The 10,013-nt window shown below is 39.4% G+C and overlaps 1 protein-coding gene across 1 annotated transcript; it reads right to left on the bottom strand.

The window, feature by feature from the left end:
- Nucleotides 1-5,686: 5,686 nt before the first annotated feature.
- LOC148017833 (calcium-dependent protein kinase 2-like) lies at nt 5,687-9,733 on the bottom strand. The gene is made up of 8 exons (XM_087661737.1): nt 8,434-9,733; nt 7,890-8,033; nt 7,589-7,741; nt 7,342-7,457; nt 7,057-7,224; nt 6,770-6,897; nt 6,582-6,681; nt 5,687-6,458 (listed from the first exon to the last, which is right to left on the bottom strand). Exons 1-8 carry the CDS (start codon nt 9,167-9,169, stop codon nt 6,363-6,365), a joined length of 1,641 nt encoding a protein of 546 aa, XP_087517863.1. The 5' UTR covers nt 9,170-9,733; the 3' UTR covers nt 5,687-6,362.
- Nucleotides 9,734-10,013: the final 280 nt, after the last annotated feature.

Consider the following 10,013-nt stretch of genomic DNA (forward strand, 5'->3'; position numbering starts at 1 on the left):
AACAATATCTCTCCAGTGAGTTTTCTAAATTTTTTTGCAGAAAAATGGTATACAAGTAGTATACATGTAGATATACCTTGCAATAAAATGGAGTTGATGTGAGAAAAAAAATAGGCATATTGCAAAGATGGCTTGTGCATTGATGTTAGAAGAAACTTTCCTCATTACTATTGGACTGAATTGGTTGCTATTGTTGTATACATTATGAACAAGGCACCCACTACTGATGTACATGGTATAACACCTAAATAGAGGTTTACGACGGGTAGAAAGCCAAATATATCCCATCTAAAAGTATTTGGATGTATTGCTTATGAGTATATTATTGATAAGTTATGCAGTAAATTAAATCAAAGCAAAAAACTGTGTATGAATATAGATATTATAATCCTATTAAACTTGAGCTAAGAGTTAGCAAGGATGTTGTTTTGTATTAAATGAGTAGCTAGTACAGTATATGCAGAATGTAGTTAGGATTGATGAGCATGAGAGTGTGACTATGCAGAAAACATGTTAGTAGTCATAATAGACATTGAGTGGACCACAGGAGTCTCCTAGTCATTGATATACCTTGGAGTGGTGGATTGAGGTCACAAATTACTCCACCACTTACATTACAGATATCAAGAAAAGTAAAGAGAAATTTGGGGACTCACCTATTGTGACTGATATATCATTAGGGCTCTCTCATGTTGATGTTGATTTAGATGGCTCTGAGCAAAGCTTGGATGAGGAGTTTGGGGTTCCATCTATTAAAGCACCTGGTGTGCAAAAGGCACAAGAGGATGCTAAAGCACTTGCTGGTAGTGATCCAGGTTCGGATAGGTCAAGTAGAGTGAGAAAGCTAACACAATGATTTACATATGAGAGCTATATAGTTCATCACTATGCATACATGGCTAATGTTCTGTAGGATGTGGAACCCACTTGTTTTGAGGATGCAATGGGTAATGAGAATTGGGATCATGCTATGGATGAAAAAATGGATGCACTAATGGATAATGACACATAGGAGTTGGTGCCCTTACTTGAAGACAAGAAAGCTATTGGTTGCAAATGGGTTTACAAGGTTAGATGGATCTATTGAGCACTATAAGGTATGATTGGTTGCCAAAGGGTATGTGTGCAGACTCTAGTATTTATTATGAGGAGACTTTTGCTCCAATGGCTAAAATGGCCACTATAAGGTGCGTTGTCATAGCAGCGGTTGCATCAAAAGGTTGGATCATGCATCAAATGGATGTTAAGAATGCCTTCTTGCAAGGGGAGTTGCAAGAGGAAGTTTATGTGGAGTAGCCTCCTGGTTATGTGAATGAGAATCATCCAGATTATGTATGCAAGCTTCATAAGGCCTTATATGGGCTAAAGAAAGCACCTAGGGTATGGCATGATAGGATTGGAGAATACCTTGTCAACATTGGATTTTACAGAGCACGGGATGATCACTCACTCTATGTATGTGAGTGATGCTGGTATTGTGGTCATTACTATATATGTGGATGATTTGATCATTGTGGGTGATACAAAGAGAAATATTAATAATGTGAAGAGTTTTCTCAAGGCTAAATTTGAGATGAAGTATTTACGAGAGCTATGCTATTTTCTTGGCATAGAGATAATGAAGACTCCAAAGGGTATATGGTTGTCACAGAGACAATATGCATTTGATATATTGAAGAAGTATAGCATGGGTGATTGCAAGCCTATTTCTATACCTTTAGATGTTAATGCTAAGCTTAGTGCACATGAGGGTGACTTGATTGAGGATGCCACTTTCCCCAAATCTATTTGATAGTCACTAGGCCAGACCTAAACTACACAGTTTGTTTGGAGAGTCAGTTTATGCAACTTCCACGGAAGCCACATTTGGATGCACTGCAGCACACATTGTGCTATGTCAAGTCCACATTGGACTATTTTGTATTCTATGGCTCAGGTGTACCATTGGAATTACATGGGTACATAGATGTAGAATAGGCTAGTAGTATTTCAAATAGGAGGTCTACAAGTGGTTTTATGTTTTTCTTTGGAGTGTTGTTGTTACTTGGAGTAGTAAGAAACAAATGATAGCTACCTTGTCTAGTATAGACACATAATACAAAGGTGCTACAATTGCAACATGTGAGGTAGCTTGGTTACACCAACTACTTGGTGATTTGGGGATATAGATGGATAAGACGGTTATCATCTTGATAACCTTAGCAACATTTAATTGGCTAGGAACCTAGTGTATCATGTGCGCACCAAACTCATAAAGGTCCATTATCATTTCATTTGAGAGCAGGTTCTTGCAGGTAATATTGACTACACCCACATAGTCCATCCTCAGTTATGGCACATTTATTGTGCCACCTCTTCTTTCATAGCAAGTTCACACTTAGTGACCCTGTATACATATATTGTGGTACTTTCACACTAGTCTTTTATCATGTTATAGATTTAGTTCCTTTGTGTGAAAGAATAAGAAGGAAGAAGAAGAAGATTTCACGCTTACCTCTCTATGTCCTCAAGTCTCCATTTCTTTTATGTGTGTGTACTCTTAAGTGCTTCACCTCTCTCCCCTCTTGTCTATTTTCATGTTATACATTCCTTAGAAAAATGAAGGGTGTAGGATGATATTATGTATTTTGTATTTTTTTTTCTTGTTTTCTCCTCGCTCAAGCACATTCACCTTCAAGTGGGAGGTTGTTGGGGGTTAAAGGCCACCTATGCCTGGCTACCTATATTTATCTTATACTTACCATCGGTACACTTGTACACTGTAGGTTACAACTGGCCATCACTCACTTTATTCTTTATTCTTACTATGATAATAGAATAAGGGAAGGAAGGGCACACATTGTGACTATTGGAGCTCCCACATACAATCTTGCTCTCTCTTCTTACTTGAACCTCCACAATTCTTTCTTTCTTCTTTTGCTTTTGCTCTCATTCTTACTTAGACCTTCCACCTTTCAACATGTGCATAAGCTATGGTCAAGAATCCAAATAAGGATGTAGTGCTTCAACTTGGTTGTATGACATACTTGAATATTTTGTAAGGAAAATGTCATCTTGCAACTATACAACAACCTAATGCTCTCTTAACAATGAGAATCTTATAATAGAAAGCATCGAATGCTTTAGGCTTTTTTGGCATTTGGAGCAAGGTGTATTGCTATATATTTGAAAATATGGGAAAGCTAGTTACTAAAATTTCAAATCTTGGCAAAATATGGCCATCTAATTTGGGTATGATTATTTATTGTTGATATACCATTCTTATTGACAAGGGCACCTATAAGGATTATGTGACACCAATATTAATTGCATCTTTCCATCCATAATTTAAATTAAAGAAAAAAATGACAATATCCTATAAAGTAGTTACTTATCTACTTGCTTACATTGAATTATACCACCAATTTATGAAGTGTTGTAGCATGCACTTCTATGGGCAAACAACTTTACTCAAATGCCAAAGCTTATATGATATACTTAGAGGGGTTGTAAGTGCTTTGGGATGATATGAACAAACATTATATAATGAACATTTCACACAAAAGAGTGTCTCCAATTTAAAAATGTGAAAAATCTTACATTTTAGAAATTCTTCAAAAGAAAGTGTATAAAGTTCTAACGTGAAGCCAATATAATTGATTGGGCCAATGACTATGAATTAGAGGTTACAAAGAGGATCACTATGATAATAGGATTCATCAAATGATCATGTGAGTATACATACATATACCAAAGTTCAAATATTATAATAATTCCTTGGGTCACAAATTTATAGTAACTAATGTCTTTTTTTTGTTTTAATTGTCATTGCTCCTTGCATATCCAAACATCCTTAGCAAGAGTGCTCATCCCACACAGTTAAGATGACCCTTCCAAAACACGTATGTAGTTGGACAATTTAATTATAACAATGCTAGTATTTTCGATAAAATTCATATTAGCCATTGCCTAGTGTTAGAGTGAGATCCATGAACCACCTTGCACAATTCTTTCCCCTACCACTTACCCTTTTCATGAGCTATCCCTCTAACAACAAGAAAAGAAAAGACGATGTTAAGAAGATATTGGTTGCATTAAGTACCATTCCAATTTATGATTGAGTCGATGTAGAGGTATGCAAGGCACTATTCTACTTGGATAGAAAGTCTTGAAAAGGGTCAGATCTCCCAATCCACTAATATATGTCTTGTGCACAAGAAGATTAACACTTTTTCACGTTTTCATTTGGAGGTATCTATGCACTAAGAGGTATTCATCTTTTCACCCCTATCCTCATCAATAAGTTCTTAACTCTTCCTTACCCTCATCTTAGCACTTGAAGGACCTCACCTTTTGACCCCTACCCTCATTTAGAAGTTCTTAACTCTTCCTTACCTTTCAACCGTTCCTTTCCTACACCTAAACTCATCCTCCATAAGAAAGCAACATTAACTCAATTGTACCCCCCACGCAACAATGGTATCTATCTTCTACTCTAAACTCTTGGTTACCATAAATTTCCCTCTATAGTGGTTTCACTCAATGATCCATTCAACAAAAAGGCATGCTCACAAGATAAAATCCTCCATCTCAATAGCTACAACTATCCTTAAACATCAATATCAACAATGCCTCTCCAATAGCTTTGGTACTCTTAGTCTTGGCATTCCACTTTCTCAGTGTGCATTGCAACAACACTTTCTCTAATACGAAGCACCAAGATATGACTTGTTTGGTAAGGTGCAAATGTTGCTTTGTATGAGTATCTAATGACAAAAAAAACATTGTAATAGCAATGCTAGGAGCACAAAAGGAGAAGTGGATAATTAAAAGGACATCATACACACCTACAAATCATTTATGAATCAAAGTATCCTAGTCACAAAAAGTTAATGTATTATAGGAGTGCCAAGCTCTCATGTACAAGTTATAAAATCTAGCATGCAATGCCATGAATGCCTACAGTTAAGAATCAAGCATTGTAACTTAAAAGGGCCAAGTGGCTAAATGGAAGGGTAGAACTTTTAACCCTATTTAAATGTATATATAAAGTTCAAAACCACATAATGGAAGGTTAAGATCTTTAGAAGTGCAAATGTGTTGTGTGCCTTAGTTACAAGCTGTTCGAGCTGTTGTGAGATTGTTTTGACCTTGATTCAACATACAACTTGTAGAGCTCTTCCTCTCCACCTTCTTGTCTTCTCTCTACAATCCATAGCTTGAGCTTGAGTGAGAGTGAGGTTGTTTGCTGATGATAGGACTATATAAAGTTCAAAACCATATAATGGAAGGTTAAGATATTTAAAAGTGCAAATATGTTGTGTGCCTTAGTTACAAGCTATTCAAGCTGTGACGGTGTTTTGACCTTAATTCAACATACAACTTATAGAGCTCTTCCTCTCTAGCTTCTTGTCTTCTCTCTAGGGTCCATAGCTTGAGCTCGAGTAAGAGTGAGGTTGTTTACTTATGATGGGAGGATTTGTGAGATTATGAGAGCTTCTCCTCTCACTTGCGTACCCGTTATGCTCTCTCTTCTTCTCTTTTCTTTGCTCATAGAATTGCGGTGTTACTAATTGGGTGGAGATCAACACTCTATTCACCATTGATTGGAGGCTACTGGAGCCATCTCTCCTCTCTCTTGCCTGTAGTGATGGAGACTGATAAAAGGTAAGCACTCAGTATGTTTCTTCAGCTTTCTACAAACTTTATCGAATTTTCAGAGGAGTAAGAGCAAACAGAAAAGAAGGGATTGGGTAGGAAGCAGCTTAGATAAGCCAATGAGCCTGTGGAACTGCTTGGAAGAATCAGTGGTCGAACAATGAGCTTGTGTGTGCTTCAACACTTTCCTCTTGACATTTATAAGACTGCCATAGAAGACCATCTAGGACCTATGGCGCATTTTCCTCTAAAAAGTGAACTGTAACATTTGAAAAAGAGTTCTATTGAAGATCTAGCTCATACACTTCCATTAGATCTTTTGAATTGATACATTAATGTTTGTTTTTGACCACCGAAACAATTCTGCAGACACTTCAGTCAGAGTGCACAGTTTGCTGCATGCAAGTAGTCTTGAATCAGGGGTTCATAATTGATTCTACCAAGTATAAGGAATTATGCATGGGGAAAGATACTGTCATATTAACTCCACTTTGAAGAATCCAAAGTGTGAGGATTTGAGATGTTTGATTCCACTTCTGCCAATTGGAAGTGGTGATAAATGAACTTGTATGGTACACATCCTTGGATGTAGCAGTTCTGCGTGGAAATGCTTTGATTTCCAGGGCAATTCCTCAAACCGATCTGTCAGTTGTTAGACCTCTGAAAAAATTGCACTCTCCAGAGATATTTTATTGTGTCGCATCTACTTACTACAATGGCAAACATCACTTGGCTTTCATATCGTTGCGCCTCTTGGCATTTACTTCTGGTTGACCCTTTCTCATCATAGCTACAAACTCATCATAGTTGATTCTTCCATCCTGCATGAACTCAAGCCCCTCCAGATCAGTGATACCATTTGCACAAAAATCAGTGTTGTTCACACAATACACATTTAAAGAACAATGGACAACAACATTGACACATTTGCCATCCAGACATACGTGGTCAGTGTCTACTTCAGCAATTATCTCTTTAATAGCTTCAGGTTCTCCCATGCCATGCTGGGTTAAGGCTTGCTCTAGCTCTTCCATGGTAATGTACCTGCTCAAAAGGCCAATGTGTTTTAACACTTGAAAAAAGAATGATCCCATTCAAACAGAACGAGACACTAGCAGCGTCTAGGACTTACCCACTGTTATCCTTATCGAAGTATTGAAATGCAGAATATAGATGGTCTTCCTTGTCCATCTTGTTCATGTGCATTGTTGCTGTAATGAATTCCAAATAATCAATTGTCCCATTACCATCCACGTCGGCCTGCACAGAACATTTTGGGCAACATCATATAGCTGCCTTCGCTTTTGGGCTTTTATTAATTTGATTCTCCACACTTGTTCTGATAATTTGATCGATGTCAGTTATCACATCCAACCAATTACCCCTTGACGAGATACATAACCAGTAAAGTGAACTTACAGCATCCATAAGCTGGCGAACTTCATGTTCAGCAAGGTTAGAACCTTGTTTTGCCAAACCAATTTTCAGCTCTTCAAAAGTGATTGTCCCACTGTTGTCAGTATCCATACTTTTGAACATTTCCTTCAACCCCACGATCTCCTCTTCTGATAAACTTTCTGCAATAACCTAAAATGTGCTAGATCAAAATGTATTAGCAATACTCATTTTGAATTGGTCATCGCATGGTGGTCAGTTATATATAAATAGTAGGGCTTGAAAGCCAGTAGACATTAGAAGTAATACCTTGAGGGCCAGTTTCTTTAATTTGTTCATTGCCCTGAATTGCTTCATTCGACCAAGAACAGCGCTATCTATTGGTTTATCTGGAGCTTCACCATCCACCTTAATCCAAGGATGATCTAATCGCAACACAAACTTTAGATTATGCTGAAGTTTCTGTAGAAGCATTTAAGTATGGAAGCCCACAGTAAACCAGGTCACATGTATGCACAAAGGCTTATCTGTCGGACTACAAAGTAAACATACTCACTCAACACTTGTTGCGCGGTCAGACGCTCTTTCGGGTCCTGCTGCAGCATCTTCTTCACTAGGTCCTTTGCTCCAGGTGATATGGATGGCCATGGATCACTTGTAAAGTCTATGTGACCCTTCAAAACTGCATCAAAGATGCCTTGCTCTGACTCTGCACGGAGATAATGTGAAGATGAGCTAGAGACAACCAAATTCAGTTCCCTCAAGTGAACTTTCATACAGGACAGACAATTTTGGAAGGTAAAACTGTTGATAGACAAACTCATCAATCAAGTCTCAACTGAAATGATACTAAGTACCTGCCCAAAATGGTGGAACACCACTCAAAAGGATATACAAAATTACTCCTGCACTCCAGACATCAGCTTCAGGACCATAATGTCGGCGAAGAACCTCAGGTGCAACATAGTAAGCACTGCCCACAATATCTTTGAATACATCCCCTGCATATTCAGCAGTCCCATTTGAAGTATAAGATGTACTGGTTTGTTCTGTTTTTTGATCATTTGAAATCAATGCCTTGATCATGCTCGATTGATTTCTTAGAGGATGGGCATGAGATACAGCATGTTTCTGTTACCTATATGCTAGACAGCAGAGCAATGCACCACTGTACATCTGTTCACATTAATGTTTCTCATTACGCATATTACCTCAAATCTTTGCACATCTATGGCAGATTGATAATGAGATTGAAGAATATGCCGTGAAGAGGATAATGTTCCAAATGGGGTTTGCTTTGTGCATGTGAAATGCAAACCAGTGTCTATGGTGGGATGAAACAATATAGCAAGTATCCACTCTTTCGCTATCCTCATAAGCAACAAGATGCACGAAGCAAACCTGGCTTGAAAAAAACAGAAAGTCCAAAGTCTGTTGCCTTCAAGGGGGACTCTTCAGACTTGTTAAGGAGGAGAAAATTTTCAGGCTTAAGGTCACGATGTATGACTCCCAAAGAATGGCATATCTGAACGACCTGTACAATGGTTCGGCAAAGGTTTGCTGCAGCCCGCTCTGTGTAGTGCCCTCTTGCTATGATTCTGTCAAACAGCTCACCACCAGCACATAGTTCCATGACTAGATGTACAGACTGCTTATCTTCATATGCCCCCTTCATCTCCACCACATTGTCCTGACCTGCAAGATGATGCATGATTTGGACCTCTCGACGCACATCCTCTATGTCATCCTTGGTGGAGAGTTTGCGCTTGGCGATGGATTTGCAGGCATACAGCTCGCCAGTGACCTTGTCAGTGCAGAGATGGGTGACACCGAACTGTCCTCGCCCTAATTCTTTGCCTAGGTTGTAATGGTTGCGCACATCCTCCATGGGGCGGTTGAGCACAGGTCCGATGGGGGATGGCTTCGCTTTCTGTTGTGCAGGAGGATGGGGACCTTGGCCATGGCTTCCTGGTTGTCCATTCTGGTTCTGGCTGCCAGGTTGTCCATGCGAGTCAGCATGGCCATTGGCCGATTCTATCTTGGATTGGGAGGGTGGGGTGGTCTCGTGAGCAGGGTAGGGTTGTTGAGCATTGGCGTAATCAGTTCTGTCAGCATTCCCTCCCACACAATTACCCATTGCAACAGATGATTATCTGAATTGACAGAAGTGATGATCAATTCACCGTCTCTGCATCTGCTGCTATACTAATCAGATCAACATATCAAAGCCTCAGTTGATATGTCAAGGCTGGTAATTGCCCTCAAATTCACTGTTCAGTTGGATTGAACAGCTGACTACATGGCAAGGCTGGTCATTGCTCCCAAATGGGATCGAATACTGATTGAAAGCTCGAAAATTAATCGCAGGATAGCAATCGGCTTCCCGACTGATGAGATTAGGGGATGATCAAATCCAGGAAACGAGACTTTGAGTAAGCTACATTCTCACATGGAATCCCCCTGATAAGCCTGTACGAGGCAGCATCTTCAGTAGCGCAGGAAAAGGATCGGGCTGTCTGAATGAGGAATTGGACTGCGTGAGGTGAGGCAGGGTGGCATGAAAGAGAGGGAAATGCAATTGAGACCTCTCTCTCTCTCTCACAGCGTCTCTGGCTCTCTCTAGTTTGGTTGTGGAGCGGCACGTCCTTCCCACTCCCCGCCGTTTCCTTGGATGGTTAGTTTGTTAGTGTTGTAATGAGTTGACGTTCACAATTTCCAAATAGCTCACGAGCCGCTCGCACAAACATCTTTGAGTGCCTATACAAAAAAGTTTAACCTACAAAATATCCAAGACTCGAACCGCATTTGCATGCCTTGTGAACAAGCATTTTGATCCTCATCAAGTATGCACATGAAGGTTTTCATAGGAACAACTCCATGCGTCTCTTGGTTCTAGTTTCTACTTAGTTGTAGGCCTCCTTGTGTATGCGAGTCCATGACAATTTTTTTAAGCAAGCAAGGATGGTATGGACCTAGAGTCA

Source organism: Lygodium microphyllum, chromosome 21, assembly GCF_053477565.2.
Source record: "Lygodium microphyllum isolate KBCC chromosome 21, Lygodium_microphyllum_v1.1.10, whole genome shotgun sequence".
Taxonomy (NCBI): Eukaryota; Viridiplantae; Streptophyta; class Polypodiopsida; order Schizaeales; family Lygodiaceae; genus Lygodium; species Lygodium microphyllum.

What these genes read in the sequence shown, in the direction of transcription:
- LOC148017833 (XM_087661737.1), bottom strand. Translation starts at nt 9,169, where the DNA reads ATGGGTAATTGTGTGGGAGGGAATGCTGACAGAACTGATTACGCCAAT. An exon ending in GACCGCGCAACAAGTGTTGA is followed by an intron (nt 7,458 to 7,588) that starts GTGAGTATGTTT and finishes TGTTGCGATTAG; the next exon opens with ATCATCCTTGGATTAAGGTG. An exon ending in TTCGATAAGGATAACAGTGG is followed by an intron (nt 6,682 to 6,769) that starts GTAAGTCCTAGA and finishes CCTTTTGAGCAG; the next exon opens with GTACATTACCATGGAAGAGC.